At 34.3% G+C, this 18,043-nt stretch overlaps 1 protein-coding gene across 1 annotated transcript; it reads right to left on the bottom strand.

Moving 5' to 3' along the window:
• Window positions 1-14,440: 14,440 nt before the first annotated feature.
• On the bottom strand, window positions 14,441-14,674 carry LOC124888722 (immediate early response 3-interacting protein 1-like). Its single transcript, XM_047399823.1, has one exon. The coding sequence runs from the start codon at window positions 14,672-14,674 to the stop codon at window positions 14,441-14,443; it is 234 nt and encodes a 77-aa protein (XP_047255779.1).
• Window positions 14,675-18,043: the final 3,369 nt, after the last annotated feature.

Genomic DNA, 18,043 nt, shown 5'->3' on the forward strand with positions numbered 1-18,043 from the left:
TGTTGATGTTTGGGGAATAGATGAGGGTTTTGGACCCGTAAGATGGCATATTTATGACCCTTTTGTATCCTATTGCCTTTCCTCTTTAGTTTGGATTAGTTATAGCATAGATATGATATAATGCTATGTTTGGAATATGGTTTTAGCATTTGAAGCATGATTTGTATATTTAGCCTTATTGGGCTAGTGTAGTAGTCTTGAATCCATAAATTGGGTAGAGTTGACTTGAGTACGCTTATTTCTAGTCAAAATTACTATCTTAGGCTTGAATATCGCTTACTTGACATCTAGAAGATGAACTAGATACCTTAGCCTAGTTTGGAGGTATAGTATGCCTAATTATGAAAATTGTGGATTAGAAGTGGAATCGTTCGGCCCACTTAGACCTAAGTTTGTGTTAAGTCCTGTGGACTTAGTTGTGGATGTTAGACATAGATGAGGCTAGTAAACCTTAGAATAAGGTTACTTCGTAACTTAGTAACTTGTATTAATATTCCCGGATTGTGGCTTTTGAGTTATGGTTATGATACTCCTTGTGGAAGTGATATTGGGCATTTAGAGATGATATTCCTCCTAGATACATTATGTGGCCTATAGAGATGTTATTTTCTCTTAGACTTGATGATTGGCCTATCGAGTTGATATTTCTTTTAGTCATGATTGTTGGACCTGTAGAGACGATGTTCCTCTAGGATATGCAAATTGTCCTAGAGAAGTGATATTCCTCGTTGTCATGTTGTATGACCTATTGATATATTATATCCTATAGACAATTACATGTGTATCTATATTATTTCTCCTAGATATGAGATGTCTATTATATGAGTGATGATGGCATGCTTATCAATATTATGCCTCTTATATATGAGATGCCTCCTATATATGAGATGATTAGAGATATTCAACGTCTTATAAATATGATTATTGATATGAGTTCCGGATATGTGTATGGTCCTAAGTCTATGATTATGATGTTGTGATAATTTCGAATAAATTGATAGGCCAAGGGTTGTGTTATGATATTGAATGAATAGTCAAAAAGTATTTATCATTATAAACGATGTGATTACAGTTTATGAATATAAATATGTATATGTTTGTATACTCATCTCTCTGGTATGGGGTGGAGGAAGAAGCGGTATGATGCTTATTATTCTACTGAATGAATATATAATACCTCGATAATTTTTAATATTTTAGATGAGTATAACTCTTAATCTGTGAAGCATTGCGTGACAATACTGGTGATGGCATGCATAGATTCGGTACATTCATGATTATTTACCATTATAAATAATGTTACTATAGCTGAAATGTGATCTTATGACTGCTCTTCTGGTTAGATGGTTAAGCTATGTGGTAACTAGTTGTTTATTAGGGGACTATAGCACTTGATGGCTAGGAATCTAATATATTAGTTAATGAATCTTGCTTAGTTAAAACATGGTAGCTAACGATGGTTAGTTAAGGAATGATGTCAGTTAATAAAAGATGGTTGGGTGACAAGTAGTAATGTATTGTCTAGTAATGATTAACGGATATAGGATGAGTAGTTGATAATAATGAATGGCGGATAAATGAAGGTTTTGGTCTAATGATGAACCTTGACTAGATGTTAGATGTTGACAATTAAATAAATAGTGGTTAGTTGTTATCCCGTGAATAAGGATTATGTGAAAGATAAGGTTTGGGCTAATAACTAGAGGTTATGTGATGACTAGCGAACTAGTGATTCTATTATAATAAGTGTTGGTTAACTAATAACGAGTGGTTGGGAATTATTGACTAGATAGATATTCTATGATGATCTGATTATGTTTATGAGTATTTTAGTGTATGTTATTCGATAATGACTATTGATGATACGTTGGTACCTGACAAGGCCGTAGGTTGATTACGATGATGATGGTCCTCATAAGGACAGTTATGATGAGTTGTGACATTAATTGTGTACCTTGCATTCATTCCTTTATGCACATCGCCTATCACTGGTATGCACCTATGTCTATCAGCCGGTATGGGATGGTTGCATAGATATGGGTGAAAAATATGCCTTGTGTTGTTGTATGTTGATTGAACCTTCCGAGCCTGGGCGGTAGGGGTACACATAGGCTCGGCTAGGTATTTGGTTGTCCAAAGTAGCTGGTTACTCACGTCGTTATTGATATTGTTGTTATTATTGTTATGATCATTATTATGGCTAGCTTATGAAAGGTTGGTCATTGATTCAGTATCGGGATTTAAGGTACGTCTTCGGCCTCTCCTATCTTATGATTGAATTATTATACATGATTATTTCATGTCTATCCATGTAGATTAGAAACCCCAAGTATGATAGTATTTAAATCCCGGTAAGTGTTATAGTGAGGTCTTAAATGAGAATATGATGATACAGGTTATGCTTTGAGATGACCTCATCTATATATATATATATATATATATATATATATATATAGTTATATATATAGTTATATATATAGCTATATGAAGATATGGTACTACTGTATATCCCTTCCTTCGTTGTTCATTTTGTATAGTTGTTACTTATCCTTGTATATTATTATATCTTTCTTTTGCTTCTTATTTGTATATATACCTGGGATATATGGTATAGCATTGACGTATATTGAATGTAGCTAGAATAAGATAGTTCACCCTGATACGTCCTTAGTCTTATTATGTTAGACTCTTGGACATGAATAGGATAGTTTTCCCTTATTATTCTCAATGACTTATTATATGACTTAGTCTCATTGACTTATTATAGGATAGTTAGCTTTACCTCCATACTTTGCCACTGTTCATCCAGTTTTCCATGTATCCATGCTGCGAAAGTATATTCCTGGCTTATCTCATGTGCTTAGGTGGAACTTAGTCCAGTTAGATAGGCAGTTGGCCTTTGTAGAGAAGCCCGTACTTATTTTGGCTAGTGATGTGAGACAGTTGCGTACTAGAGAGATTCTTGTAGTTAAGGTTCAGTGGAGGCACTGCCCAGTGGAGAAGGCCACTTAGGGGTTAGAGGGTGAGATGTGAGCCCAGTATCCTCACTTGTTCGAGACTTTAGGTATTTCCTCATATTTAACTTTTAGGGATGAAAGTTCCTTAGTAGTGTATGTTGTAATGACCTCAAGGTTCTTTGTTATTTTCACCGATAAAGCTCCTCCATAGTCGTCCCAAGTCATTAGTGACTTGATTGAATCAAAAGTTCGGTTACCTGATGGTTCGTTTGGTTCTTAGAACCACTTTTCCAATATGAAGTCTTTGTTTATTCCAAATAGCTGCTGTGTGATAACTTCAATAAAATACTTTTAGATGCAAATTTTGACTATGCCAGCAGCTATATAATATTGATTTTAGGGTAAGTAGACCCTTGGTTCGAATCTCACAGTACTCGAGCTCATTTCGACCTATTAGTTGAAAAGTTAAGAATCGGAATATATGGATGTGGGATCCAAAAATGTCCTAAATTACTTCTGATGGAAAATCTGACTTTATTAATGTGTCCAAAATATCAAATTTAGTAGGGTTACATAGTTCGTTTGCGAAAAACGGAGTCCGAATGAGTCTGGAAGGTCAAAAATAAGTTTTGACCTTGCAGGCCCATTTAAACTCGTATAAAAGGCTCATTAGGCTGATTTTTCAGGTATTTTTCATCTCCTTGAGAACCCTAGCAGCCATGAGAGATTGTTGACTAAAAAATGAGTCTTGTGGGTTGATTAGAAGTTTGAATAACTTATGTAATTCATTTTTGCTACAAATCTAAGGTAAGATTTCTTCAAATTTGGTACTAATTTCTTGATTTCTAGACCCAAAAATCCTAAGTATTTGTGGCTTAAGTGTAGCCACAAATGTGATTGATTTATTCAAATTTCTTTAGGGTTTTAGCTCCCTAATGATATTTAGACTATGGATTGATCTCGAAAACTCATTTTTCAAAGAGGAGATCCACTTGGGGGTTTGGTGTTATTTTGTACCCATGGCATAATGGTGCCATAATAGGTGTTGTTGTTCTTTTATTGATACTTAGATATGTTGTTGATAGCTTGGCTCGTGGAAGAAGGAGCTTCAAGAAAAGGAAAGGAAAAGCTTGTTGGTTCGTGAGCAATTGGACTCGAGGTAGGTTAGGCTTACTTGTAGATAAATTTCTTAATTGTAGTATAATTATTGATATCTTGTGAGATTGGGCAGGATATCAGATAATAAATGGATGATTAGTGATACTTAGGATTAATTGATTATTGTAGGCTATTAAACTTGTAAAATGTGATGTTTGACCTTTAGCCTAGAACCTTAGGTAGTTCTACTTGTTGTCTTGGAAAATATTGATATTATTATGATGCCCGGTGAACCCAGAGTAAATATTAATACTATGATGATGCCTGGTGAATCCGGAGGAAATATTAATCCTATGAAGATGCCCGGTGAATTTGGAGGAAATATTGATACTATATGATGCCCGGTGAATCCGGAGGAAATATTGATACTATGATGATGCCCGATGAATTCGGGGGAAATATTGATACTATGATGATGTCCGATGAATACGGAGGAAATGTTGATACTATGATGATGCCTGGTGAATTCAGAAGAAATATTGATACTATGACAATGCCCGGTGAATCCGGAGGAAATAATGAAACTATGATGATGCCGGTGAATTCAGAGGAAATATTGATGTTATGATGATTTCCGGTGAATCCAGAAGAGGTAATGATGTTATGATGATACCCGATGAATCCGAAAGAGGTAATGATGTTATGATGATATCCGATAAATCCGGAAGAGGTAATGATTTTATGATGCCGTGTAGGGCAAATTTATATAAGTGCATGTGTATATATGTGAGGTTAAGCCATGTGTGGCTAACCGTTAATGTACGTGAGATATGATTTCTTTTGTGGTAATTGATACTCATTCTTTGTCACTAATTATTAAAGAAGGGGTGTGACCTTTGTTGACTCTAATTTGTAACTAGTGGTAAGTTAGGCTAAAGATTGGGTTAATTCCACTTGATAGGATAATCATGTATGAAATTAAGGGCTCGCTTAGTAATCTTCTTGACTTGAATAAATGATTATGTTACGAAATTTCGCCTAGTAAATTGGCTTATGTGACAACTAGTTGTTTATAATAAATGGCTATGACTTGTGGGCTAGAAACCTAGTAAACTAGTTGGTGGATCTTACTTGGTTAAAATATGGAAACTAGTCCTTAAGGTTATAATATGCCTAATGATATTGGTCTTAGGATTGTATGATGAATAGTTACATTGACTTCTAGCATGTGACTCTGTGGTGGCTTAAATGACGACTTATATAATGAGGTTGCTATCTAGATAATGGCATTGAGATAGGTGAATAAATAATAGTGTTGGTAACTTGTAGCTTTTCCTTATTTAATGATTAGTAAACTATAAGACTTGTAAACTAGTGCTTCATGGATTTGGTGATTAGCTAATATAGATTAGACTTGGAGTTCATTAATGAAATAGAGAATAAGTGATTATATAGCTATGTTATGGTGATCTCGGTTCCGTTGTATATAAATACGGTTTTGATGATGACTGTAGACCTCAGTAAGAGGCCATGGTGGGAATGTGGACCCGCGATTTTGGGTAAGTGATTGTGTAGTTGTGTCTTGATATATTGATGGTTTGATCTTTTGGTGCACTCTCCGGTGGTATGGGACGTCGTGATGAGTTCTTTGTTGTATCCTTTTGCGTGTTCTTTCCGGTAGTATAGGACGTCGTGGTAAGTTCTTGTGATTTATATTCCAATAATGGTTGGTGTTGATTACAATAAATGCATGGTTGTTATTGTATATTTACGCAGCTTTACACTTTAGAAATGATTACTCATCTTGTATGAAGATTATGGTATATGCGGATATAGAATGTCATACTACTGATATAGTTGATTAGTATTTATACAATGGTATTAAAGAAGATTCAGGTTCGATCCTATACTTTGACTTTAAGTTATTGTCTTACCTTATATAGTCCTTATATTATAATTTAGCTCAGTCGACCGATGATGCCTACTGAGTATTCGTGTTTTGGTACTCATACTACACTTCTGTACCTTTTGGTTGCAGACCCAGGTTCTAGTTGTCATCGTTGAGTTGGGATCATGCCTCGTTAACCAATTGGAGATAAGGTGAGCTCTTGGAGTTTGAGTTTTCCTCTTTCCTTTCTATCTTTACTTGTTTTTTGTATTTGAGACAATTGTACAAGACTATTTAAGTTGTCCAACTTCAAATCGTAATTTTTATTGTCGGATTTAGAGTTGCTCTTGTACTTATACTATCAGGTCATGGGATTGGTATTCAAATGTTAGTTGTTTCGTTTGTGGAATGTTGTTGTTATATTGTGTTTCTACAAAGGGTCCATGTTGGACGTTTCTACCAAGGTAACCTATTGCATTATCTCCGGGTTATGATATTGGCTTACCTACCAGTGGATTGTGGTAGGTTCCATCATGACTCGGAAATCGGGTTGTGACATTAACGAAAGATCATATGAATCCTCACTGATCATGTCTCCTTGTAAAACCGCACTTAGATAATGATACAGAAAAAAGATGAAAGCTATTTTAATCATTATGAACCATCTAATAGACCTTTGTGATCCGTCCTTCCCCGAACACCACACATAGCAGGAGCTTTACTTCATGCTTCTTCTTTTCTTCTAATGAATTATCTAATACCTATAAATGCAATCATCATCAGAGAAAGCATAATTCGAACAATTTATATGACATCTCAGAAAAAATCAAGAACAAGTATGACAAAATGAATCCTTGTATTCCTTCCATCCCAACATATATGGCACATAGGCGCTATTTTATTGAGCACAACGTTTACGAAAGAAAAGACGATTTCTGAAACTTGTGGTCTCAAAGAAGCCTTAGACATTTGTATGTACATATAAATCATCTCGTTAAAGGTGAAATGAGAATTTTAAAGTTCAAATTATGTAAACCTAACCAAAATTTACACATTGCTTCAAATAGTGATGGAGCCAGAATTTTCACTAAGGGATTCAAAAAGTGAAGAAGTAAACACGAAAAAAATCAAGGGGATTCAAGAAGTAAACATGAAAAAATCGAAGGGATTCAACACCTACTATATATATACAAAAAAAATAATGGAAAACTTGTTGGGTTCAAAGTATATGAAAAGTGTGAATGGAAAATGAAGGGAACCAAGTGGAAGGAAAAATAGAGAAGAAAACACTAAAAAGGAAAGTGTACTCTAAAATAGAAAGTCTACTAATTCTCCCACATTGGTGGGAGAATGTGAATTTCAAGTGTTTATACTAAGAAACACTTATTCCGCTGGGTAAGTGAGGCAATAAATAAGAGATGTCTCGTGCCGTCGTCGTCGTCGCTCGGCTCGGCTTCAGCTTCGGCTTCGTCTTCAGATTTGGATTTGGATTTGGATTTGGATTTGGAAAAGGATCGATCGATGAGATCTATCTTTTCGGACAAAATTTATTTGAAAGAAATTGGATCCAAAAATACCAAAGGGAAAAACCCAAATTTTTGGTGTTTTTATATCCCCCATTTATATCCATGCATGCAGTGGCTGACACTGTATCGAAATGCTATGCAGAGACGAAGTGATGCTTCGGAAGGGATGCAACCCTTCAACGAAATGACACACTGTTTCATAAAATGGTATGCCTATTCAAAAAAGACACATTCTTTGGACGAACAGACATGGTTTTTCAGATAGGTCACACCTTTTAAGTGAACCATTGCCACCTTTTTGAAGAGGCAACTGATAGGCTATATAAACCTGCTTTCATCCACAAGTTTAGACACGAATTTTCTAAAATACAAACTCTCTTCTTGTTTTCAGAAACATTCTGTGTGATCAATCAAATTGTTGAGTGAGTTCATTGAATCTAATAATTTGAGGTACCACTATTGTTCTTATTAAAGGCCATTTTATCCTAGGAGGAAGATTCCATAATCTCAGATACAGTGAGGGAAATTATTTCTTAAGGACACTCCTTGAAGTAGGAGGACTTGGCCTTAAAAATTCTATTTCATCTCTTTTCTGAAAATTAACACACTTCTTAGATAGATTATTCATAATCTAGTGTTGAAGGTTTTAGGTAACTTCATAAGTGTTATTGTCTTAGACTTGAACTAGAGTTGAAGTTTGTGTTGCATGTATACAAATTCTTGAGCCCGAATGTATACAAGATAACAATCTTAAGGAATTATCCATAATCTGTATTACTTGTTTTTGGAGATTAAATCTTTAAGCTTTCTACTCCGTTTGAATTTAACTAGTGATTTGAGACATAAAATCTTCATCACAAGTTGAAAATCACTCGGTTGACGATTGGAAGTCATAAAAACTTCATCGTTAACTAGAAATAATAGGTGTTTAAAATCGTTGCAATTTTTAATTATTAGTATTCTGAAAATACTAAATTTATTGTCTTGTGGTGACAGAAAAAATGACTAATGAAAGTCAAGTGCAAGATGCGGCATCGACTGTAGGGGCAACTAGTATTGCCATGACAAGTTGAGCGAATGCTCTGCAACCTATGGAACCTGCGGAGAAGATCGGAAAGTTTGCGGGTATTGACTTCAAGATATGGAAGCAAAATATGTTCTTTTACCTCACCACTCTATGTCTTCAAAGGTTCACTAGTGAGGATTCTCCTGAGGTGCCCGAGGGAACCTCGGAAAAAGAGTATTTCATAATTGTAGAGGCTTGGAAACACTCAGACTTCCTTTGCAGGAATTATATCTTGAGTGATATCCAAAACGACCTCTATAATGTTTATAGTGGAACTAAGACATCGAAGGAATTGTGGGGGGCACTAGAATGAAAATACAAGACAGAGGATGCAGGAATTAAGAAATTATTCGTTGCAAGGTTCCTGGACTTTAAAATGATAGATAGCAAGTCGATTGTCTCTAAAGTGCAGGAATTGCAAGTAATCATCCATGATCTCCTAGCGAAAGGTATATCTTTGAAAAACACCTTTGTTGAACAAATTAAAAATGTTCTTAGTACTCACATAAACTGTTTTGTAGGTTTGATTGTGAATGATGCATTTCAAGTAACAGCCATCATTGAGAAACTACCACCTATGTGGAAAGACTTCAAAAACTACTTGAAGCACAAACATAAGGAGATGATTGTCAAAGATCTTATTGTCCTACTGTGTATTAAAGAGGATAATAAGGCTGCTGAGAGAAGGTCAAAAGGGAATTTTGCAATTAATGGAGCACATATTATCGAAGATAACCAAAAAAATTCTAAGAAAAGGAAGAAAGTTGAACATAGAAGCAATCAACCCAAGAAGAAATTCAAGGGAAAGTGCTTCAACTGTGGCAAGATTGGCCATAAGTCCACGGATTGTCGTGCTCCTAAGATAGGCAAGAAAAAGGACCAAGCAAATATGATCGATCCCAATAAAAAATGTGATGATCTGTGTGCTATGTTTTCAGAATGCAACTTGGTGGGTAATCCTCGTGAATGGTGGATGGATTCTGGTGCCACCCTCCATGTTTATTCCAACAAAGAGTTGTTTTCGTCATTCACTCCGACTCAAGTAGAAGAAATGATCTACATGGCTAACTCTGCTAGTGCAAAAGTAGAAGGAACTGGAAAGGTATGCTTGAAGATGGCTTCCGGCAAAGTGTTGACACTTAACAATATCTTGTATGTTCCGGAGTTAAGGAATAACTTGATTTCAATTTTACTTCTGGACAAGAACGGAGTCAAATGTGTTTTTGTTTCTGGAAAAATTGTACTTAGTAAAGGAGAAGTGTACGTAGGAAAAGGTTACCTCAATGAGGGCCTATTCAAAATGAATGTAATGAATGTTGAAATCAATACAATTTCAAATTCTTCTTACTTGCTTGAGTCTTATGATTTGTGGAATCAATGATTAAGCCCTGTTAATTACAAAACATTACGAAGACTGATTAACTTAGAAGTTTTACCAAACTTTGAGTGTAATAAATCAAAGTGTCAAATGTGTGTAGAATCAAAGTATGCAAAGCATCCTTATAAGTCTATTGAAAGGAATTTCAATCCCTTAGACTTAATACACTCTGACATTTGTGATATAAAGTCAACACCATCATATGGTGGGAAAAAGTATTTCATAACTTTTATTGACGATTGCACTAGATATTATTATGTCTACTTGCTAAATAGTAAGGATGAAGCAATAGATGCGTTTAGGCAATACAAAATTGAAGTTGAAAATCAGTAAGAGAAAAAGATCAAAATGATAAGAAGTGATAGGGGCGGAGAATATGAATGTCTCTTCGCCAAAATATGTGTAGAGAATTGAACTATCCATCAAACAATGGCCCCATATTAACCTTAATCTAATGGAATTGCGAAAAGGAAAAATCAAACTTTGAATGAAATGCGTTACTTATAAGTTCAGGTTTACTGCAAAACTTGTGGGGGAGGCTATCTTTACAACTAACTGTATACTCAATAGAGTTCCCCATAGTAAGACACAATCAATTCCTAATGAAAAATAGAAAGGAAGAAAACCTAACTTGAAATATTTTAAAGTGTAGGGTGTCTAGCAAAGGTCCAAGTTCCTATGCCTAAAAGGGTTAAGATAGGACCTAAGACGGTGGACTGTGTGTTCATAGGATATGCTAAAAGTAGTAAAGCATATCGGTTTTTGGTTCATAAATTCGAACATCCGTATATTAATAAAAATACAGTAATTGAATCAAATAACGCTAAATTCTTTGAAAATATTTATCCGTATAAAACTAGACATGAACAGTCTAGTGGGGGGTCTAAACGATCTCAAGATGAACCAAGTGAGAATGTACATAATGAAGAAAATCCAAGATGTAGTACACGTCAAATAACATCAACTTTGTTTGGTTCAGATTTTGTAACATTTCTCTTAGAAAATGAGCCTCAAATATTTAAAGAAGCGATGTCCTTATCAGACTCATCCTTTTGGAAAGAGGCGGTCAATAGTAAGATTGATTCAATCTTAAGGAACCATACATGGGAATTGGTTGATCTTCCTCCAGGAAATAAAACTTTAGGTTCTAAATGAATCTTTAAAAGAAAAATGAAAATAGATGGTACTATTGAAAAATACAAGGCACGACTTGTAGTAAAAGGCTTCAAACAAAAAAAGGTCTTGATTACTTTGATACATACTCTCCGGTAACAAGGATAACGTCGATTCGAAAGTTAATTGCCTTGGCGGCAGTATATGGTCTTGAAATCCATCAAATGGATGTGAAAACTGCATTTCTAAATAGAGAATTAGAGGAAGAAATTTACATGGAACAGCCTGAGGGTTTTGTGGTTCCAGGAAAAGAAAATAAGGTGTATAAAATTGTTAAGTCACTTTATGGAATAAAATGAGCACCTAAGCAATGGCATGCAAATTTTGACAAAATCATGTTGGCAAACAAATTCAAGATAAATCAATGTGATAAATGTGTTTATATTAAAGACATTCCAAATCACCAAGTTATTGTCTGTTTATATGCGGATGATATGTTGATCATCAGTAGAAACATTTCAGACATCAATGCAACGAAATGAATGCTCGAGAGCAAGTTCGATATGAAAGACCTTGGAGTTGTGGATGTGATCTTAGGAATAAGAATCCATAGAACTCCACAAGGGTTGGCATTGCCACAGTCTCATTATATCAAAAATGTACTTGACAAATTCAAGTATATGGAATTCGATATTGCTAAGACTCCATTGGATGTGAGCTTTGACCTTTGAAAGAACGAATGTGAAAATGACTCATAATTGGAGTACGTAAGAGAATTGGGATGTTTAATGTATATAATAAATTGTACAAAACCAGACATAGCATCCGTTATAAGTAAATTGAGTCGGTACATGAGTAATCCCAATAAAACTCATTGGATGGCAATGAAAAGAGTTTTGGGGTATCTTAAATACACTCAAGACTATACCTTGCATTATAATAAATATCTCGCTGTACTTGAAGGATATAGTGATGCAAATTGGATCATCGGATCGAACTAAGTAAAATCCACAAGTGGATATATATTTACTATCGGTGGAGGAGTAGTCTCTTGGAAATCATCCAAACAGACTTGTATTGCTTGCTCTACAATGGAATCTAAATTTATCGTATTGGATAAAGCTGGTGAAGAAGCAAAATGGCTCTGAAATTTCTTGAAAGATATTCCTTATTGTCCCAAACCAGTGGCACCAGTATGTATACACTGTGATAGCCAAGCAGTAATAGGTAGGGCTGGGAGCATGACGTACAACGATAAATCTCGTAACATACGATGGAGACATAACACCGTTAGGGAACTTCTCTCTAGTGGAATTATCACTATTGACTATGTAAAGTCAAAGGATAACATGTCGGATCCACTTACAAAAGGCCTATCTAGAGAACGAGTAGAAAAGACATCTAAGGGAATGGGTTTAAGGCCTAAGACAAGTCAGCATGGCGGTAACTCTACCTAGAAGACTGGAGATCCCAAGATCTAGATTTAAGGAGATCAAACAAAGTTATGTCTAATAGGTTCAACATTGTCAATATACCTAACCCATTCTTGTGATGTAGACAATGTTTAGTAAATAAGGATAAGACTTAAGGTGAAAAGTCTTTTAATAATTATCTAAATTTGGCAGATTTGACCAAATAGTTTAATATATAGGATTGAACATTTAGAAAACACCTATGTTAGGACGAAGTGGAAGCCACTTCAAGGAGAATGTTAGTAAAGGCCTATTCTTTAAGCTCTCATGAAACTGGGACGTGTTCATGGTTGAAAAGAACAAAATTGTGAGAACCATGAATGGTAAAAGGTTGGTTGTGTGACATGTGTTGTCTAGGTATACATTAAATCTCGACGGTTCAAAGATATCAAATCAACCGAGTGCATCCGATGCATGTTCACTACGGAAAGTTCAAAGGAAAACCCACTTATCCAGATGTAATCAGTCTTTGCTTGATAATCAATACTTGTCCGTAAAAATTTTATGAAAAATAGTCATTCCCCATTCATGTGGAGGATTGTTGGGTTCAAAGTATATGAAAAGTATGAATGGAAAATGGAGGGAACCAAGTGGAAGGAAAAATAGAGAAGAAAACACTAAAAAGGAAAGTGTACTCTAAAATGGAAAGTCTACTTATTCTCACACATTGGTTGGAGAATGTGACTTTCAAGTGCTTATGTTAAGAAACACTTATTCCACTTGGTAAGTGAGGTAAGAAATAAGAGATGCCTCGCACCATCATCGTCGTCGCTCAGCTCGGCTCGGCTCGGCTTCGGCTTCGAATTTGGATTTGGAGATTTGGATTTAGAAAATAATCGATCGATGAGATCTATCTTTTTGGACAAAGTTTATTTGACAGAAATTTGATCTGAAAATACCAAAGGGAAAAATGCAACTTTTTTGTGTTTTTTTATCCTCCAGTTATATGCATGCATGCAGTGGCTGACACTGTTTCCAAATGCTATGTAGAAACGAGGTGATACTTTGGAAAGGATACAACCCTTCAACGAAATGACACACTGTTTCATGAAATGGTATGCCTGTTCGAAAAAGATACATTCTTTGGACGAATAGACATGATTTTTTAGAAAGGTCACACCTTTTAAGTGAACCATTTCCGCCTTTTCGAAAAGGCATCTAATAGGCTATATAAATCTGCTTTCATCCACAAGTTTAGACACAAATTTTCTAAAATACAAACTCTCTTCTTCTCTTCAAAAATATTCTGTGTGATTAATCAAACTGTTGAGTGGATTAGTTGAATCCAACAATTTGAGGTACCACTATTGTTCAGATTGAAGGCCATTTTATCCTGGTAGGAAGATTCCATAACCTCGGATCCAATAAGGGAAATTATTCCTTAAGGACACTCCGTGAAGTCGGGGTACTTGGCCTTAAAAATTCTATTTCATCTTTTTTCTGAAATTAACACACTTCTTAGATAGATTATTCATAATCTAGTGTTGAAGGTGTTAGATAACTTCATAAGTGTTCTTGTCTTAGACTTGAACTAAAGTTGAAATCTGTGTTGCATGTATACAGATTCTTGTACCCGAATATATACAAGATAACAAAACTTTCTGAGGAAGTAGGCTTCAGATACCGATATTATTAAGCTGCCAGATGCACATGGCCTATTTTACAAGAGTTAAACTTAGTACAATAGACTGCTCCTAGTTTCTGCCAACACCAGAAACAAAACAAGAAAATATAAAATGGAATAGAATATTGCAACCTACATGACTTGAAAAATTACTTTTTGCCTGATGAAGATGGGCAATGTTAGATAAATGATCAACAACAACAACTACTGCTCAATTGCAGACAAGTTGGGATAGGCTAAACAAATTTGAGAAGTATGAAGTCGCCAAGAACAGATACTTATTGGGCAATCAGTCCACAAGACTCACCTTAGCAATCATCATCCGGATACCAACTTTATAACAATGAATAAGGTGTTAAGGAGTATTAGAATAACTCTTAGATACTGTGCTGCATAAATAAGTCCAAGAATTTTCCCATTGAATGAATTTCTCTTGACCCCAGAATATTCCTCAAAGCTCCATCCTCTAGGACTAAGAAATCGATCTTCATTTAGTACAGTGAGAGCATTTGGAATAAGCATAAAACCCTCGAGAAGTGTCCACAAACCCATAGGCGGAGCTAGCCTATTAAAGGGGTTCGGACGAACCCCCTTCGAACAGGGGTGGACCCACATGTATCGGTAAGGGTGCACATGCACCCCTTAACGTTGAAAAAATTTCTGTGAATATATGTATATATACCTTTAAAAAATTGGAATATAGTTAATAGTGCACCCATAAAATAACAAAGGTGCACCTTAGTGCACTGGTTGAAGCCAGTGTTTCTCGCCCACGTAACCAGGGATCGAACCCGGGTTCTCACAATATTTTTTAAAGATTATTACTAAAAATTATAACATCAAAACTACTGCACTAGAATGGAGTTCGAACCCGCAACCACCTTGTATGGTGGACACACCTTGACCACTAAGCTACCACAATTAATTGTTCAAAGAAGTTATAAGTCAACATATTAATAATAAAGCTACTCATATTTATTCTATATATTTATTTTTTCAGTAGTATTCATGCCATTAGCGACAAATCAAATATGATAATATACCTTAATTGACACTAAAAATTCTGCTAACATCTACATTAAGATAATAGTAATGCGCCACAGTATTATCAAAAGTAAAAATGGCAAAAAAAAACTTCAAGGTCCATTGTGTTTAAGCACAAAGTACAAATAAAGCATGAAATGTAATGAAAAAAAGCATAAAGAAAAATAATAATATAAATATATGTCTGGTCCAAAACTAATAATATAAGAATGAATGACAAATATATGAACAAAGAAATTGACTTTTTTTTTATAAAGTAAATATCAATTGTTTAGTATTCGTCTCTTCAGAAAAGTCTCATTGACAAGGGAAAGAATGTCTTAGAAATTAGAACCTAAAGTGCACATTAAGCGAGGCGAGCGCTCAATACATTTTGAGTCTGGCTTCCGGGCTTATGTGCGCCTTTAACAACACTAGTGCACCCACAGACTTCAAATTCTGGGTTCGTCTCTGCCTTCGATGAAAAATTTTATTATTAATACATGGTTAAACTAATTTTTATTTATATATTCTAGATGTTGAACCCCCTTTGATGAGTTATTCTTCAGATTTTGAACCCCCTAAGCAAATATCCTGGCTCCGCCTCTTCACAAACTCATATGCTGAATCAGGTAATGATGTCAATAAAGGTGTAGTCGATGAACAACGGGTGAATATTCTTGTACTACCTAGGTAAAGCTCGAACAAATTGAGCAAGAGGGTACCTGTATCCACAATAGTTCATAACGGTACGCAAACCTTAACCTTACTTTATTAAGGTAGAGAGGCTATTTCATAAAGTTAAAACAGTTTTTTTTATAAAGTTAAACTTTATAACCTTATTAATAAGAACAATGCAGCTAGAATCCAATTTTATAAGTTCCATGTCATTGGTATCCATGTTGTTGCTATTTAGGGGCGAGCATGGTATGGTAAATACCGAATTATCATACCGAATCAAAATTTTTGATATCATGGCTTTTGGTATTATGATATTTGATATGGTATACATTTTAAATTTTTTTGGTATATGGTATGGTATACGGTATTTACAAATGACATACGAAATACCATACCAAAGTATATATAGCTACATAAGTAACTTTTATATATATATATATATATACAAAAAAAAAAATACTTAGTATTAGTATAAAAATGTTTAGACTTTGAAACTTTCGTTGCTCTATCTTGATTGAAATGTCTTTTTGGTGTAATTAACTAATAAGAGGAATTGTTTGTACTTCTTTTTCAATATTTCTACATGTGTAATGCATTTTTATGATACAAAAGTCGATGTAATAATACTCTAGTATACGAGTATATATTGTCAAAGTTAAACAAACTATGGTTACCGATTAACAAACTGCAAAATACCGAAACCAAACGTCAAAATACCGAACCATACCGAATTAATATGGTATGATAATGGTATAATATTCTTAAAAACCGAATACCAAAATTACCGTACCAAAATTTTAAATACCGTACCATATCATGCCCACCCCTATTGAACAGAGCAAAGGACAATTGAAACAAACAGGACTCCTCTCTGGTGGTAAGAAAAACTAATTATTTTTACAAGCGGATATAGGATTTGAATTTGATGGGTTCTACCTTTAAATTTTAACCACTGGACCCATTTTTGAAAATACAGCTGTGGATTTTGGAGGTGGTGAATTTCAAAAATAGACCCAAATTAAGGTGGCTTTTAAATTTTAGCCCCAAATGAAAAAACTTCCTTAAAATAGCTTTTACCTATTTTTTTTTGGACAAAATTACCCTGATCAATAGAGTAAATTACATAAATATCCTCATAATGGATAACAACTCCATATTTATATCTTTCAACTTTTATTTTTTTCTCTTTTTAATTTTACTTTGATTTTTATTTTTTCTTTTCTATTTTTTTTAAATTTTCTCAACCCTAACTTTTTTTCTTTTTTATTTTATATTATTTTTTTTTATTTTTTTCCTCTTTTTTTTTTTATCTTTTTAGTTTTCTCAACCCATTTTTTTACACCTTTAACGTCTACAAAAAAAAAAAAAAAAACTTTTTTTTGTTTTTGTTTGATTTTTTTCTTTTAAATTTTTTCTCGGCCTTTATTTTTATTTAATCTTTCTTTTTTTTATCAACCTTTATTTTTTTCTATTCTCTCTCAACTTCTATATTTTCTTTGATTTTTTTTTTTATATTTTTCTTGATTTTCTTCTTTTTTTCTTAATTTTTATTATTTTTGTTCTTTTCTTCGATTTCTTCCATTCAAGTTACATATCCTGAGTAAGAGTTGACACTATCACATTATAAAGGAAGATTTACAACTTTCGAATAATAAACTACGTTTCATGGGCAAGAGTTGACACTACTACATTGTAGAAGCAAGACTTATGACTTTCAAATAACAAGTTATGTTTCATGGGAAAGAGTTGACACTACCACATTGTAATTTGATTTATGAGATGTTTTACAACTATTGCCCTAGAGGTAAGACTTAGCTTAAGGACTTTCAAGCAACAAATTATGCCATACAGACAAGAGTTGACTCTACCATGTTATGTTTTCATTTATGAGATGTTCTACAACTATTGTCTTATAGGCAAGACTTAGCTCAAGGACTTTCAAACTACAAATTATGCCCCACGGGCAAGAGTTGACTCTATCACATTATGTTTTCATTTATGAGATGTTCTATAACTATTGCCTTAGAGGCAAGACTTAGCTCAAGAACTTTCAAACAACAAATTATTTCCCACAGACAAGAGTTGACTCTACCACGTTATGTTTCATTTATGAGATGTTCTACAACTATTGCCTTAGAGACAAGACTTAGCTCAAGGACTTTCAAACAATAAATTATGACCCACAGGCAAGAATTGACTCTATCACATTATATTTTT

This window comes from Capsicum annuum, chromosome 11 (genome assembly GCF_002878395.1).
Source record: "Capsicum annuum cultivar UCD-10X-F1 chromosome 11, UCD10Xv1.1, whole genome shotgun sequence".
NCBI lineage: Eukaryota > Viridiplantae > Streptophyta > Magnoliopsida > Solanales > Solanaceae > Capsicum > Capsicum annuum.